Below are 17,997 nucleotides of genomic sequence, written 5' to 3'. Positions count from 1 at the left end.
TCGGATTGCAAATAACTCAAAAGATCTCTCTTCTTGACTCCTAAATTTGGTTTAATTGATCTCTTGCATTAGTACTAAGATCCAACCCTATACCTCCATCTACATTGATTTCGAATCAAATTGCTGATATTTTTATTGGGTTAATTGCATTTAGACCATTTGAACTCTCTTTTTCATATACTTTCTAAGTTTTTGTGACATATAAACTCCATAAACTATTTAAAATATCTCAAACATCCCTTTTTTTATGTTTTTAATTTTTTTTTTTTTCATTCATAAAGTATCACTTGCTAATCATGTAAGCTGCCATATGACAAATTTACTTTTACATTTTGGAGAAAATAAGAAAGAAAATTTTTAATGTACCAGAATATTCTTACCTTCTTAAAAGGGATGTTTTGATCTTCTGACTTTTTCCATCTACAACATCTCGGGGTAAACCATTTCAATAGTTGAGGAGGTTTGTCTCAAAATAATAATAAATTTTTTTTAAAAAAAAATGCAGGGAAGATATATAGAAAAGAATGGTAGTTTTTTTTTTAAAAAAAAAAATCTAAGTTTAATTATTATTATTGTTATAATAATAACGCCACATTAGGTGGAATGCTAGTTACAACCGAGTTGTCAATAAAAGGTCTCATCTCGTATGGAATTCATTACAACTTCATACATCCTAAACAGCCGTATCAAGTTCTAGATCCTGTGTTACAAGACAGTGAACAAGAAGACACTAAAACACTCGTCCTCAACTCTGAATTCAAGCATTCCTCTCATGAAATTGAGATGGTAGAACTGTTACAGACATAAAATTATCACATCACTCTGGAAACACCTACTCTTCCTAACAGCAGTATATCTCTAGAGCATAACAATAAGCCATCATCTAGTGAGGAGTGCTACTACATGTCAATCTGATTGTACATTGCTCATTGCTCTCGAAATGTTCAACCATCTCATATTTAAGTGCTGGATGAATTAAAGTTCCCGCCATCAGCTGGAAACATTGAAGATTGTTGATGAAAGTCGGAGCCTGAGCATGACTCCAGTATATGGTGTGCAAGGACCAGCTCTTTATTCTCTTGGTCCACCACGCTGTCTACCCGCGGCCTCTTGCTTGTTCTCTCATTCTTTGGGCTCCCAGGCAGGGAATCAGCACGGCAGCTGGAATCGGGGGTTAGCGGCTCATGAAGGGAGGAGAAAGAATCATCATGGGAGAGGCTCTTGAAGAGCCCATTTCTGACCCCGAGTTCTCCACTTGGAGCCTTGTCTTGGATTGGTGATTCGGAAGTTGGGGCAGGGGTTGAAGGGTCGGTCTTGTCGGAGTCTGGGCAATGATCAGCTGAAGTCAGGCCAGGATTGCCCGAGCTGGGCGATTCAGCCAGCACCCCGCTGAGACGCTGCTGTTCTTCGATGATCTTTTTCAGATACTTGCCTTGGGCTTCTATTCTCAATTGCAGCTGCCTTTGTACCTATAAAACGTTTTCTTATCTCAGATTGTGTATATAGCTTCATTGAGTCCTAGAAAGCTACTACCATATAGAAGACAGACATTGTGCATTGTAAAGACAGACATTGTGCATTGCATGTCCTCACAAAAAGCTGAGCAGACAGGACATTTCATGTTGAAGATATTGTTGCCATATTCCTAGCTAAAGCCAACACATCCAAAAGAAAATAAGAAAAGAAAGAAAAAGGAACGTCAGAAACCTTAGGCCAGTTAACATTTTGGAGGAGTAAGTGGCTGCAATTTAAATCAATGCAATGAACCAGCAAGTAGATGGAAAAAAGAGGTGATAAGTTTCGATGTAAAAGCAATAATTATGTTCAGAGGATGTATGCTGAAATATAAAGCCATGCATTCCCATATCATCTGACAGATTCATATTCAAAAGATGTAAAATCAGCTAGAGAAGAGCATAAGCAGAAAGGGACCAGCAGCACCACTAACAGCTAGGTTTAACAAATCTAAATCTTCACATATCTTTGCATGACTATGAATAATTTCTGAAACTCTATTTGCTGAAATATTGGCACAGAACTTAAGTTGCAACCAAATAGAATATGAGACAAATCTGTTATCTCAAATGTAAAAACAGAAGAAGTAAAATAGAGGTTCTTTAAGCTGCTGTTCTATCATTGTTCAACGGCTGTTGGAGTAGCATTCATGCACCTCTAAGCAGGGAAACTTTGCAATAGGTAAATATGAAGGCTGATATTTTAAATCAGGAATTAGGAAAAATATAATATTTCATGCCTCTAATTGTTCGTGTAGCCGCTTCTGCACCTCCATCTGCAACTTCAGAGCCTCAGTTATTTGCATCCCACTGGCACAACAAGGAAAGTGACGCTTTACCAAAGTCAGTATTTAAAAGAAACAAAAAAAAAAGAAAAAGAAAAAAAGAAAAACAGGTGAGCCATAATTATACTTGATAATGGAACTGCAAAGAACATATAGAGAAGAAAAAGGACAGCATCAAAAGGGTCCACACAAGTAAAACATCTGAACACACCAAATTTTTTGAATGTTCCTTGTACATGATGTTATAACCATCTAATAATTAAAAGAAAAGGTCAAGTGCATTGCACGTGATGTCTTCTCCCCCTCAGCTCAGCCATTGGGCAGGGAGATGGGTGCATGATCTCGGCTTTCCAAAACAAATAACCCTACGAAATTTTCCCCCTTTAGAAACCCTGGTCCTCCTCTTTCTCCCCCACGTTGTCACTTCTATTATTCTTCTTCAACTTCTTCCTACTTACCTTGCCAAAGTCATCATTGCCAGATCCGGCCGGAGGAGCATCGTCAAAGCCAGCGAAGACCACCCAGTGACTAACCAGTGAGTTTTCTCTCATCTCCTGCAATTAATTTCAGTTATTTGAGTATACTGTTGTGTAGGCTTGCTTTTAATATTCTTCGCGGGCAAAATGCATTGGTCGACGACTTTGGGTTGTACTGGACAAGCCCGGGAAGCTTCACGTGGGCAGCCTCATGCAATGGTACCCTTGACAGAACTCTAGGCTTTCGGGACACCATGAAACCTCCCACCGACGAGCTTGGTACTCATGTCTGGCCACGGCCATCAACAGTGGTAGCATCCGACCTTCCAGACAAGTTTCCCTTTTGGTAAGGAGCCCATTGATACCTTTTGTTGTCGACCTTCCGGGTCTAGTTGGTGAGATAGTGCACCACCATGGCCATCAGCCATGGACAACACCCTCCTCAGTGTTGTTCGCCCCGATCGACCTCCTTCCACCTTGTGTGGGTAGCCCAAGTCATGAGGATCGTGTTGGCACCATCGATTGGAATTGTTGAAGGCCATTGACAGCCACCCTCTGGCCTTGCTCTTATTCCCTCCTCATCCCTTGCAACCCCTCTCCTTCGAAGGAGAAGAAATGAGTGTGCCCAATTGTCGGTTGGGTTATGGACTAGCTTGTTTAAGTTTGCCAAGAGTCATTCTCAACCTAAGTAGTAGTTTCATAAGGATAATATTTATACATGTCGACTGGAAGCTTCTAATAGAGGACAACTCTTGATAGAAGTATGAGACAAGAGTTGGCTCCTGCCCATATGACAACTCCAATACTTACTTCAATCTCTACTTTCGAGCTAATGACCACTCCTACCCTGATACGATCTAAGTTTGATCGGATCGAATCACGAAAATATTGGGCTCGATGAATTGAGCATATTTATCTTTTAATTAATTTATGATATAAGCTCTTAAGACAAGTCTAATTATATTACATAAGCTCTTAAAACAAGTTTAGTTAATTCATGTAAGTCACTAAGGCAAGTCCAATTAAGTCATGTAAGTTTCTAAGACAAATTCTAATTCTAATAGGACTTATTGTATCTAACTTCTATATATAGATGAGTTGTGCTTCTTTGTTTAAACATCCAAGCATATAATGAAGAAATAATAATTATATTTTAGCTTTAGACTATCTTAGGAGTAAAAATAAAACAATCTAGAAGTAAAAGTAAATTAATCATAGCAGTTTAATTTTTTAAGAGTAGATCTAACTTAGAACCCTAATTCTACCTCCAACTCATAGCTATCATCATCTCCACAAGCCACCCTACCTTAAAGCCGTCCTCCGATGACCGCCACAACGTCGAATAGTTACCAAACTATCCAATTTCGACCTTTCTTCACTTAATTTTATCATGTGAAACTAAAGCCATTAGATCCGTGACTTCCTAGGCTTTCTCCCATTAAAACATCATAATTTTTCTTACATCCAGATCATTCCAGATTTGATTCATAATAAGGAAGCTTCACATGGGCAGTCTCATGCAATGGGTACCCTTGACGGAACTCTAGGTTTTCAGGGGAGGTTACACCATATAACCTCCCACTAACGAGCTTGGTACCTTTGACGAAACTCTAGGTTTTCAGGGGAGGTTCCAGACAAGTTTCCTTTTTCATAAAGAGCCCATTGATAACATTTATTGTCGGCCTTCTAGATCTAGTTGGTGAGATCGTGCACCACCATGGCCGTTGGCCATGGACAACGCCCTCCTCAATGTCGACCACCCCGGCCGATCTCCTTTCATCTTGTGTGGGTAGCCCAAGTCATGAGGATCGTATTGGCAACTTGGCATCATCGATTTGAACAGTCGAAGGTCATTGACAACCACCTTTGAAGGATAATATTTATTCGTGTCAATAGGAAGCTACTGGTGGGAGGACGACCTTTGATGAAGTATGAGACAAGAGTCGGCTTCTGCCCATAGGACAACTCCTATACCTACTCACTCTCTACTTCCGAGCCGATGACCACTCCTGCCCCTACTATTGATCTAGTTCTCATAGTACTTCAGACTTTGGTATAGGCTATTAGTAGGCAGACATTGCAGTCCCAAGTTACATTTGAGACTATGCTCCTTAGTCTAGATATTTGAAAGTTTATTAAGGCTTCCCCACCCTCCTTCAAGGGGATGACTAATTTAATCGACACAAAGGCATAGCTGCTTCGGATTGACCTATTTCGTGATACTACACCAATATCTAAGACATCTTGCAAAATGATGCCAGCAGGACTTGGGGCTTGTTGGCTTGAGTTCAGGGAGGGTTCCTGAACCATGGATGGCCACGCCTCTTGTACAAATAATAGACTCAGTTAGCATTAATACTGGAATAGTCAGAGTTCATCAGATCTAGACTCTAGTGATAGTTATTAAAGTCAAAAATAACAAATTCATCACAGGGTATGGTATAGATATGTTAGAAACGAAATAAATATCCTTCCAAAGGGCTTGAGGACGTTGGGGCAATTTTAAAACACCAAAGTTTCTCAATGGTATCTGGATGCTAATAAAAGCCAATGTTTTAAAAAGCGGCCGCGGGTGGCAGGCGGTCACCCCACCGCCTAGCGCCTAGGCGGAAGGCGGGCGACAAGGCGGGTGACAAGGCGGTCTAGCATTTTTAATATAAATAAATAAATAAGTATAGTATATACAGAAATTTTAATAGTGCACTAAATCAAAACACTAAATAACATAATCACATTGGCTAATTTCTTATTAGTGATAACTGAATAACTAAGATATCTATTTACTAACTCTAGTTTATTCACATGAATCACATTTCAAAATCCTCTAATCAGAAATTATATACTTAAATAGTAGGCAATTAGTAATTCCCCCAATTAATAATGCATGACAGTGAAAAAAAATTTCTTCTCTGTAATCTTAATTCAATAATTTATAAAGCAATTAGCAATTAACTCCTCTAAATTGGTTAGTTTTATTAAACCTGGTTCGTTATAAAACTCGACCCGCTCACTAATAACCGCATCTCGACTTGGCGGGCCGAAGCGCTAGCCCACCAAGTCGGGCTAGGCGGCCCACCTAGCACTATTTAGCGCCTAGGCAGCCCGCCAAGGCACTTGGCTGTCTTTTGCCGACGCCTTTCAACATGGCGGGGCAGCCGTGTTTTTCGCTTTTCAAAACAGTGGTAAAAGCAAAAGATGATTAAGAATATGAAGTGCTGGTTGAGAATGTGATGAGTTGCTTGCATTTGGTTTATTTGGGTGGATAGGAATCAAAAAAATTTCAGCCAAATGTACATTGTCGCCCTGAAATTTAATTCACCGAAGGGCTCTACCTAGCTGTTGTTGATGACTTGGAGAGAATCATCTATTTTGTATTTTCTCTCTGATTTCTTTTTTCTGTATGCTTGAAGAAGTGTTGGTCTTGCTACTTTAGTGTGCTACTGTTGCAATTTAACTTGTGTTGTTTGTGTATTGGTTGTGAAACATTTGTTTTTCTGCTAGTAGTGTACTTTTGCTAGCTTTTGTTGGGGCTGGTTGTAGGTTGTCGGAACTTTTATATTTGCTTCTATCTGTGGATAGGGCAGGGTATATGATTGTTGAGTTTTGAAATGAAACTAAGCCTTAGGGCTTCCGTTAAAAAAAAAAAAATTCCTTTCGAAGGGAAGGTTATTAAAGATATGATATTGGCAACTATATTCAAACCTGTATTTTATTGCATAAGAGATATTAAAGATACCTTGACGTAATACACATCAACTTAAAAGATGTTGATTGTCTCTTCCACATGCATGCGAGTGACCTGAGGTCAGAAGGGTGTGTGTGGTTGGGGAGGGAGAAAGCATGAGCTTAATTAGCATGTGAGCATAGAACATGTACTTGGTGCATGCCCAATAGTTATTGGCATAACTAGCAAAAGTGGGAAGCTGAAATCCCTTTTTGCCAGTTCAAAATTACACATTTTGGCAGTTTCTTTTTCCATATGAAATGAATGTATGATTAAATATGTTATACTTACGAAGAACTTTCAAGGCCCGAAAGCAGATCCCCCGGATCTTTCTTTTCAGACTTGGTACCTACATGAATGAAAGCCTAATTAGTCAAGTCAGCAGGGTTACTTATCCCCTCAGCCCATGTACGAACATAAAAGAACTGCTTTTAGAAATAGAAATTCTAAATGTAAATAATTCTTTCATGTAGTGGATATTTCACGATACTTACCATCAGCCGAAGATTCAGGAATGTATTTGGCAAGCCGATATTTCTGAATACAGAGAATACATTCAATTAGGAAAGGAAAGAAGCATAATATTGAATGAATCACAGAGTCTTTAGCATATCAAATTGAAGTACCTGTAAGTGACTTTTCACGTGGTATATGGTTAGCCCTGGTACACCCATAATTCTGAGAACCCCTTTAGGAGTAGCTCCTATCATATATTAAGGATATGGATTAGTATCCTTTAAAGACAGTTTTATCTATAACAGCAATCTGATAGGTGAAATCTGAATTTTAAAATTGATCATAAGCTAAATGTTGGCCCTACTAGTTAACTTTTTCTAGGTTTTGAGTAGACAAAAGTGCCTCTTAAACAGATGCAACCAGCAATTGTGGAGTACTGAAAGGTCAAAGGAGGTATAAGTAAATAAAAGATTATGTAAATACAGCCCAAACACACTTTGGTGTTTCCTCTTAAGCTAAAGTATTTTCTCCCACCTAGTCATTGTAGGCTTCAAAAATCCTTATTACCAAGAGAAATTAATAACTAATAGTATGCTTTCATTACAATTTAGGTGCTTCAACCCCTTTTGTGCATAAAGGAATATACAGAAGTAATTGAACAGTTGGACCATATCCTTATTTGCCTCGTGTATGTATAAGACCAAACCATACACTCTGCTTTTATAGACTATAAGAATATTTAACCAAACATGAACAAATAATGAATAACTTCAAGAATAATAAAGAATACATTGCGACTAGGATAATGAACCTTTGATTGTCTTCTACATGAAAAATGCAGAATTAGTTGATAGAAATATACATCAAATACTATAGTTACTACTTACTACTGAATCTGCTGCCCGTCAGCTCAATATTTTTGTGAAACGCCATTCAATTTGAGGTTATAAACCCTCATCAGGAAAATGTTCCTTGAAATAAATCGCTTGATCTAAGTTCATAGAGTTACAGGAAGAAAAAAAAGAAAGATTGAGTGTTATGTAACAAATTGACTTAATTTTGGGTTGTTACACAGTAGACTAATAATATATATTATATCTTAACACATCCCCTAAGTCTGAACAATAGATGTGGTCACATGATAGATAACAAGACATGCACCCTTCTACAAAAGGAGGTTGACAAGGCTCCCAATGCTAGAAAAGTTTGAACTCATGAGTCATGACATCAAAAAAACCTAACTTTGATATCATGTTAGATAGCCAATTGACTCAAAAGTATACATTATCACATGATGTACCAATAGGGGTGAAAATAGATCGGATACGGATCAAATAGTGCTCAACCCATATCCGGATCCGTATTTTTAGTTCGGATACGGATATTGGACGGATAGCAAAATTTAAAACCATATCCTAACTAAACAGATACGGATAATTTTCAGATAAAGGATCGGATCTTAAACGGATATTGATTGAATTTAAAATAATTATAATATTTTATTTAAATATAATTAACATAAAATTATTAAGAGTTTTACAACAAATAATTTTTTTGTATGTCAAATATATAAAAATTAGAGAAATTAATCTCTGTGAATGATATATAACGTATTATTAGTAATAATATTAATATTTACTATTTAAATAAGCAAACTAAAAACTGTAAATCATTTAAAAATATATGCGAGTAAACGGATATCCGATATCTGTATCCGAATTCGAAAAATATATCCGACCTGTATCCGAATCCATATCCAAATTTTTTCAAAAATTCTATCCGTATCCAAATCGGATAGAAATTTTTTATCTGAATCCGATCCGAGTCGGGTCGAATAGCAGGTCGGGTCGGAGTTAACCCGACCCGTTTTCACCCCTATGTACCGATAATGCATATCATGTTTTATCAAAAAGAAAAACCAAACAACAAAAATTTCTGGCATAATTCAACTAAAAACCTACATTGACAATCTTACGAATCCTAAATCTTAATTAGTAGAAGATAAATAATTTAATCTTTCCCAATATAAAGTCTCTTTGCAACCTCTCTCCTGCTGAGAGCCTGAAACATGAAATTTGACCCCTTGTAACTTAGGGGGCCTCATAATTCAATCACTAGCATGATATAGTGGTGTATGTAAGCAGGCCAACCTGTATGAGCAGCTCTCACTCAGTCCAGGCTGAGACTGATTGAGAACTCATCTTTCTAACCTTCAATTCCTAAATACAAGACATGATTGAAATACTTCCTGCTGAAAGCTACATCAAAACTACTCCAAACTTATTCAAATCTTTCACCATGACTTTCTTCCAAAAGATGTTTGATCCTCCATTTGCAAAGATATTCCTGCAAACATTTGAGCAGATTTCAGGGATCATAATACAAGCACATGCAATCTAAGTAGGTTCATCCTTGCTCGTCCTTGGTTGTAGAAACTCATATATGTACATGACTCAATTTTCCACTCAATCTTTCATAACTATGTAAAGTGTAAACCAAGGATTGTTGAGCCAGAGGCATGTGCCGTGCCACTATTTTGTCAGCACAACCTATGCCGACTCAGCACGTGCCTATGTTCTAATGGCATACTATCATGTCTACTGGCATGCATTGGCCCCACGGGTGTAATCTAGCAGAGCTTGATTGAGCCTATATTTGTGATTAAGCTCCATCAAGCTCGAATTGAAATTAATTTCGAGTTTATATTTGTAACTAAGTTTAAATTGAAATTATTTTAATTCGAGCTAATTTCGAGCTCAAGAACAATAAGCAATTTCAAGCCTTAATCAATTCAAGCTAAATTTTGAGCTTGATCAAGCTTGATTTAGATTTGAATCAAGCTTAAAATAAAGCCTAATTTAAAAAGTATAAACTAATATAATCAAAATTTAGAATAAGATCAGAGTCATAACAATCCACTTAAATAAATTTTAGAATATAACAGAATTATAATATAGTATAGAAAAAATTACTCATATCGTATATATGTTATAATTATTTCGAGCCTTATCGAGTTTATTTGATCGATCTGACTCATGATCAAGCTTGGCTTAAAATTATTTTTGAGTCTATTTTAAAGATCAAGCTCGGCTCAACTCAATTTCGACCCGAGCTTGATCGAGCCTTATCGATTGTTTTGATAGCCCTAATTGGCACACTTCTAATATGTATTAAAACCTTCATTAGATTTTAATCTAACCAAGGTTCCGAGTTAAATAATGGGATCGGGATTGAACATCTAGAAGAACTGTAACTTTATTTTATTGGCAATTAAGTGAACAAAATCTTATTTTATTTGTGTTGATAGATTTTTGTAAAGAGCATGATACAATAGAAAAGTTTAAAGTCACTAATACAGTGTTCCAGTGTTCAGGCGTTCGAACGCAAAATCTCGAGAGAAGCAGCACATAATTGGTGTTCGAACGCAATAGTCCGAGAGCAGTATGCTTTAAAAAGCATTAGAATGATCCCGGATGCGTTCAAACTCATTTTCCCAAGACAAAAGAAAATAATAGGTGTTCGAATAAGACCGTTCAAACGGCCTCGGCTACTTGGACTATTTTTGCTAAGTGCGTTCATGCGTTTGAATGTCCTGACGAAGTTAATTTATTTTAGATCGACTTAAACTAAGTTTCTCATCTCTCTTTGGAAACCTATATGTCTTTAAAGCCTAGAAGATAGGAGGTGATTGAAAAACGTGAATTGAAGCTTTAGCAAAGATTTGAGTGGAAGTTCTTCATTAATCAAGAAGCTACAGGTTTGAGCGTTCAAAGATTGTTCTTGATCGTTGCAAGACAAGATTTATTCGATCTCAATGGTCAAAGAGATTGGTGCAATCAACCATTAGAAGCAACTCATTACGGGGCCTAGCAAATAAGAGATCTTTAGATATAGCTGTAGGTCTCAGTAGGTAACTTGTAAGTGATTCTTGTACTTACTTTTGATTAGTAGTTGATTTGATACTAGTAAAATATATTTGTAGTTTTTATCCTAGTTTGGGGTTTTCCATGTAAATCATACGTATTTGCATTGCTTACTATTTAGCTTTCATATTTATCATCAAGTTTACTCATTTAAGTTCATTTAGTTGAGATTAGGGTTTACCCAAGATTTTTTTTTTCAAAAACAATAACTATCAACCATATCAGCGGGTTCAGTCGATTGTTTCAGTCAAAGTTTCACGTATCAAAATCAAGATCGGGATCGACCATTTAAAAAAAACAATACATATCGACTATATTGGCCGTATAGGCCATCCGTATCAATTTGTATTTTAAAATATAGAAAAATTCTAAAATGAAAAAAAAAATAATGATAAGATATAAATATAAATAATTCATATACAAATCTAAAAATAAAAAATAAATATTATTTTCTTAATTTTTATCTCACTTTTTCTACCACTCACTCTCTCTCCCTCACTAAGTCTCTTATCAAACTCTCTCTCTCATAAATTTTCTCTCCCACTAACTCTCTTATCAAACTCTCTCTCTCTCATAAATTTTCTCTCCCACTAACTCTCTTATCAAACTCTCTCTCTCTCATAAATTTTCTCTCCCACTAACTCTCTTATCAAACTCTCTCTCTCTCATAAATTTTCTCTCCCACTAACTCTCCCTTTCTCCCACTAACTCTCTTATTAACTATTCCACTACTACTCCCTCTCCCTCACCAACTCCCCTCTCTCTCTCCCTTTCTCCCTCGCCGACTCCCTTCTCAATCTCTCCCTCTCTAATTCTCTCTCCTCTCTATCTCTCTCCCACTAACTCTCCCTCACCGACTCCCTTCTCTCTTGATCTCTCCTCTTCGATTCTTCTCGGGCAATGCTTCTCTGACAAGTTCGGATGAGGTATTTCTCTTTTTCTCTCTCCCTTCGACAAGCTTTTTTATCTCTCACTCACTCTCCTCTCCTCTCTTTCTCTGTCTTTTCTTATTCTCCTCCCTCTCTTTCTCCCTTTCTCTCTCCCGATTTCAATCGATTTCAGCTGATACGGCTGATCTCGACCTGAAACGGATCGGGTATCGATTGATTCGATCGATACTAGGGCTAAAACCAGTTTGGGCCTAGATCAAGATCAGCTATAGTCGACCTCGATCCGTTTCAGCCGATTTCACTCGGGATTAGCTAAAACTTGGAACCATAGTTTCAGTATTATACTTTTTAAATTATAAAAAATTAAAAATTATTATAAAATTTAGAAAAATGGTAAATAAAATAGAAAAAATGACATCCACATGTTTGAACATTAAGAGGAACAAAAAATGATTATAATTTACTCTCTTTCTCTTTTAGGAATTGCTTTACTCCACTAACACCTCTCTCTCTCTCTACTAATATTCTCTCTCTTACAAGCTCCCCACCCTCTCTTTCTATCTCACACACTCCTCTCTCTGCTGCACAATCTCACTATTCTCCATCTCTTCTTTTCTTTCTTAATTCTTACTCTCCTCCCTCTTTCTCTTTCTTTCTTACTCTCCCTCTCTTTCACTTTCTCTTCGCATTTCAGCCAAAACTTGCCCAATCAAGGTCGAATTTCAGCCAATCCAGCTGGTACCCCACTGAAACCAATCCAAGGTAGGATCGGGATTAGCTATAGTTGATCCCGATCCTTTCTGGCCGATCTAGATCGGAACGACTGAAATTGGAAACTTGAATCTAACATGTTTTAGCTGAAAAATAGTAAATTTTGGGTCCAAATCATGGATTGAAGTTTCAACTGATCTCAATCTATATTGCCTAAGAAGATTGACCAATATGGCCGATCTAGACGATCTCTGATCTGAATTGTCCAAAATAGACAATCGATACTTATCTTCTTTCAAACGGTCGATCCCAATCATAAAACTGATACTTAGAATTTTACTTCAAATCAACTCATACAAAGTTAATCTAACTTGTTCTTGTAATAATTTTGACCTAATTTGAATGAATTTGATATATTAATTTTCAAAAATTTAGGAAAAAATTTGGCAAATTTATGACAATTTTAGCTAAAAATTATAAAATTTGGCTTCAAATAAACTCATATGGATTCAACATATTCTTATACCAAATTTGACCTAATTTGAATAAATTTGACATACTACTTTCAATTTTTTTTGGAATTTGGGGGAAAACAAATTTCTCTTTTGATTCCTACATTTTAAAGAGTAATTTTCTATAGATCTAGTACCAAAATACAGATCTTTACATAAAGACTTGCAAATGTAGATCTAGCAAAATTAAGAATGACTAGATCTATCATTTGTGCACTCAAACAAAATTTAAAAGTGCAAAGGAATTAAGAAATATTTAAGAGATGAAATAATATACTTTCGGATTGATTTGAAGAAGAAATCTTAGATCTTTCCTAAATATCCTCTATTTCTCCTCTTTCTTCTTCTCTAACTTTAGGTTTTTCTATTTAGTAAAGTGACTACCAAAAAGATCCATTTGGATAGCTCTTAACAAGTTTCAAGCGACACATATTGTATGCTGCCCGATACTCTACCTATGCCAGTTAGCATGAGCAGCACAGGATGACACGGCATAATATGCCACACCCTCAGCTGGAATCTCACCAGCACAGCCATCCTTGGTGTAAATATTAATATCATATTCTAATCTATCACAAAATCTTGTACCGTAGCATCTCTCTCCCCCAAATATCACTTTTGTTGTAAAGCACACATCATATAAGGCTAATTAAGTACCTAATCACCGCTCCACCTGACCAAACCTAGTAATAAGAAAGTTCATGTGATATTGCGAGAAACTGACAACAAAAACATGTCAGTTTCCTGGAATATTTTACAATCAACAAGATGTAGAGAAAGAAATGATACAGTGATAAATGTCAAAAGGCAACAAGAAAGAAAGTCAAATCTTCTAGATTGCAGCTAAGTGAACTTACTATCTGGCCCACCAAGTTGTGTCACTGCATCAACAAATCGATCATGAAGTTCATTTGTCCACCGTAAACGCTGCCTTGCAGCCAAACTAGGGTTATTTGGATTGTTCCCACCATTGTTTGTGCCCATATTGTTGCCAGCTAATCCCAGGTGGGATTCATGAGCAATGGTATTGTTGTCAACTGGGGCAAGACTAGAGATTGGTTTTGGTCGATACATATGTCATTATCTGTTAAAACAGCAAACTACCAATAAGTGTCAAGATTATAAATAAGAAAACTGGAAAGAATACATAGAGAAATTAGAAATAATCATATTGAAATTGAAAAGATAATAATTTAAGATAACTGCAGCAATACTGGGATAAGTTGTAGAGTGTTTTCTTATTCTGTCAATGAATCAACCCATATCTGGAACTCTGATTTCCACTAAACTCATGCCATGTACAGTACATCTCACTTGCACATGTTTAACTAAAATACCAACTTACCAAATTGACTTGAAAGAATCAAGAACCTCGAGAGAAAATGAATGGTGGTAAGCATAGACATGTGCCAGTTGCATGTCATTGACTAGACCGCATGCAGATATCTACCAAGTTGGGGTATACAATAGCACAGAATTTTCTCCATCATAGCCGTGTTAATGGGGATACAACAAGAAGTACTTAAAAGACCTTGCTGATGATTCTTTGTTCACTCATGAACTCCAAATATCAAAACTCAAAACTATGATGAACTAGTCCAATATCATATCTTTATATTACTCATATACAAAGTAAGACACTTCTTAGCTGATCATTAAGTAGAACAAGAATGCTACTTGGTAAATACTCTTATGTCTTTTGAACTAAGTATGTCCACTTAAATTGAAATTCTCTATTGCACAGAAACAAATGCAATCAAATGATTTGATATGTTTAGACTTTAGAGGATCAGGAAGAATGCTTAATGCCTTATGAAGCAGAAAAGAAATTTCAGAAATAAAGCATGTCAGGTAAACCATCCACCACAAAGTCAAGTTTAGGCCAGCATTATTTTCTAAGCCTCATGCATTTTGCCAACCCATAATCCAATCCCATGCCTAGGGGGATCCGAAATAAATGTAAACAGAATTACAGACACACTTTCACATTCAGACGCTCCTTGAAAGTTGAAACTATCTACATGTCACCTAATAAATAATAAAAATTGAGCTTCAGTGCTTAGAGGACGAGCTCAGTACATCAAACAACTGTTAGGTCAAATAACTTATCAAAACTGCGATTCACCAAAATATACTTGGCAAACAATATAAAGAACTACATTACCAGCTCCATCTAACAAGAAATACCAAATTGAAAATGTTAAGATGTATCTTGTTTCTTTAGATTGACACTTTGGATTCAGGCCCTACAACATCCACAAAGTTATCTAATGCTCACTGGGCCCCACACTATACCTAACTTATACCCAAACCTACCTAGTTAAGTGACAATGGTGACAACTGAGGTTTTTTCTTCCGACTTCAATATTCTCCATTAGATTCAGGCAAATCCCTATGTAGCATAACCAGCTTAGAAGTATATGCAAAATAAACCAAACAAATGCAAACCTTAAGTCCTAAGATGTTAAGAAAAAGTTTCCAATGCTCATTGGATCCTGAAATAGTGAAATCTATCTGACAACGGGAGAAATTTCCTAGTTAAATTCTTAATGGGTGTCACAAGATGCAATAATAAGCCTTGCCCCTTGAACCCCAGAGGTCATGAGTTCAAATCTTTGAAACAAACCTCAAGTCCATCCTCCAGGGTCAAACAACGTCAAAGATTAACCACTAACTTGGGTAACATAGCGATCTATTATTTACAGCCTCCATATACTGATCAGATGATTAAACCTCTACATGACGTTATGAAGAGTGAGAGATTATACCATATGGAACTTTGAGTTTCTATATGTAACCCCTTTTGGTTTACTAAGCAAAAAGGAAGCTACAAAGCTATACACCCAGTAACCGCACTTGTTCAACAGATGAAAGCACGAGAACCCAGGTAAAAGAGATGGAGACTAGCTATACATATGCAACACCCATTAGCAACTAGCAACTGACCAACACCAACATAATGACAGAAATCATCTGAGCTGAATTAATTTAGCTCTTAGTCTCCTACAGATCCATTTGCTTGCAGAAATCTGACCACCTAAACGTAGTAGCTGTAAAATACCTACTGTCTGATGGCTCAGGAAGGTTTTGTTGTCCATAAAGGTAATGTGATAGCGAAATCACCCCCAAGTTTTCTGATTGCCATTTATCAGGCATAGGTTTCTGAACCAGCGATCATAACCCTTTCTTGTTAAAACTACTGCATACCAAAATACCCAAAAAGGAAATCTTGGGCCTAGCTAACCCATTAACCGCAATTAAATGAACCATCAACCACGAAATGGCATCTGGATTTTGTCTGAAACCCCCTAAATCTTTTCTTCGATGAAAGAAAAAATAAAAAAAAACTCAAATCCCATAAAAATTTCCACCCAGAAGCACAATCTCACTGATCAGACCCCCAAAATCATCCAATACACCCAAATATGCGTCAAATGCACCGAACAACTAGAAAATAGAGGAAACAACACATACCCAAATCGACACACTTCGGAAATCCCCGACTTCCACGTCAAGAAGAGACCAGAATCACAAATTCCGCTGAGTCTACAGGGAGAAAGAATTGGATTTGACTGAAAGGAAGAACAGGAACAAGCTAGTGAGAGTAGATCCACGTCGCGTCCGCTCACCAAGGTCGAATCTTTTCGCGGGAAATCGAGGAATTATCGCGAAATATTTCTGGGTTTCGATTTTTGTTACTCGGCTCAGAGATTCGTCGGGCTCCAACCAATCAGAGCCTCTCTCCTCTCTCTCCGTCCACGGAAATGAAGGAGAGCTGCCCGCGGGCAGTCTCATGGGCTGCCCGAACTTAAGACAGTGTGTGGTTTCCTCCCATGGTCGTTCCTCTACTGGATTCCCTCAAATGGGGCACGTGGCATCTCTCAATTAATTACCAGAAAAAATAACATACGAGTTTCTTTATTACCAAAGTGGGCCTCCAAGTAATTTACCTAAATACCCCAACCATTAAACTTAATACCAAAGAGGTCGGTTATTAAATAAAAGAAAAAAGCTTCAAAAAAGGGTAGAAAGGAAGACAAGATTATTTATCTATTTAATTTTATCTGTTAATTAAATAAAAATATTGTTTAAAAAACTAGAAAAAAAATATCAAATTTAGGTTTAGATAAGATAGGTATAAATTAATTTTTAATTTTTTTTATATATTTTTTAATTTAAGGTAAAACACAGGAGCCTCTGAATTGATTTAGTAACCAAACATATCTATTTAATTTTATTATTTAAAAAATTTAGACTAAAAAATGAGACTAACTAATCGAGTTCGGAGCTTAGCTTCAAATCATAGAAGGCCCGAGAAAATTAGTATTTAATATTTAAAACATATCTAATGCTTCCACAATAAAAGAAATTTAATTAATAAATTTGAGAGATGAATTATTGAGGTAAATAAGTCAACTACAAAATATTTAGTCAAGATTTTTTTTTCTTCTTATTTTATTTTTGGTCTTTTAGCATTTTTTAAAAAAAGAAGAAATTAAAACACCACCTTGCTCCACATATTTGCAATTCACTACCTCTCTTTTCTTTCAACAGAATTCAAGAAACCAAGTTTGACTTACTAATTAAATTATATGACAAAGATGTTGTGACTTGTGAGGAAAGGATAAGGAGAAAAATATTTAAGTAAGAAAGATGAGATATACCAAGCATATTCCTTATAACAAGGGGAGAGAGAGCTTTCCTAAGTACATTTGAAAATTAATTTTTGATTTTTTAATAAGTTGGAAAATAGGTCAATACTCATCCGATACAAAAACAATGAAGCCCTAACATATACTATGAAGCCGTCGTCTTTTTTAGTACACATTGACCTCCGAAATAATGAAAAATATCTCACTTCTAGACGGTGTTATATAGAAAATATTAAATAACCTCTCAATTTTACTCTCTTTGTTTTAATCTAAGATAATGATAAAATAATTCTTAGAGGACAACGTAACACTTAATAGTAAAATTTAATGGATAACTAATGAAATTACAGGTTC

The 17,997-nt window shown here is 36.3% G+C and overlaps 1 protein-coding gene across 1 annotated transcript; it reads right to left on the bottom strand.

The window, feature by feature from the left end:
* Positions 1-621: 621 nt before the first annotated feature.
* LOC140766710 (myb family transcription factor PHL7-like) lies at positions 622-16,782 on the bottom strand. Its single transcript, XM_073106282.1, has 7 exons — positions 16,466-16,782; positions 13,849-14,075; positions 7,126-7,202; positions 6,994-7,036; positions 6,791-6,848; positions 2,255-2,324; positions 622-1,469 (listed from the first exon to the last, which is right to left on the bottom strand). The coding sequence occupies exons 2-7, from the start codon at positions 14,063-14,065 to the stop codon at positions 960-962; spliced, it is 975 nt and encodes a 324-aa protein (XP_072962383.1). The 5' UTR covers positions 14,066-14,075; positions 16,466-16,782; the 3' UTR covers positions 622-959.
* Between the last annotated feature and the right edge of the window lie 1,215 nt (positions 16,783-17,997).

This window comes from Typha angustifolia, chromosome 9 (genome assembly GCF_048772165.1).
Source record: "Typha angustifolia cultivar Huaian chromosome 9, ASM4877216v1, whole genome shotgun sequence".
Lineage (NCBI taxonomy): Eukaryota > Viridiplantae > Streptophyta > Magnoliopsida > Poales > Typhaceae > Typha > Typha angustifolia.
This window is presented reverse-complemented; position numbering and strand designations above follow the sequence as displayed.

Bases quoted from the DNA above. Each gene is read 5' to 3' on its own strand.
- LOC140766710 (XM_073106282.1), bottom strand. From the start codon at position 14,065: ATGTATCGACCAAAACCAATCTCTAGTCTTGCCCCAGTTGACAACAAT. The intron at 7,203-13,848 runs GTAAGTTCACTT...AATATATGATAG, and splicing joins ACAACTTGGTGGGCCAGATA to GAGCTACTCCTAAAGGGGTT. The intron at 6,849-6,993 runs GTAAGTATCGTG...TCATTCATGTAG, and splicing joins TCCTGAATCTTCGGCTGATG to GTACCAAGTCTGAAAAGAAA.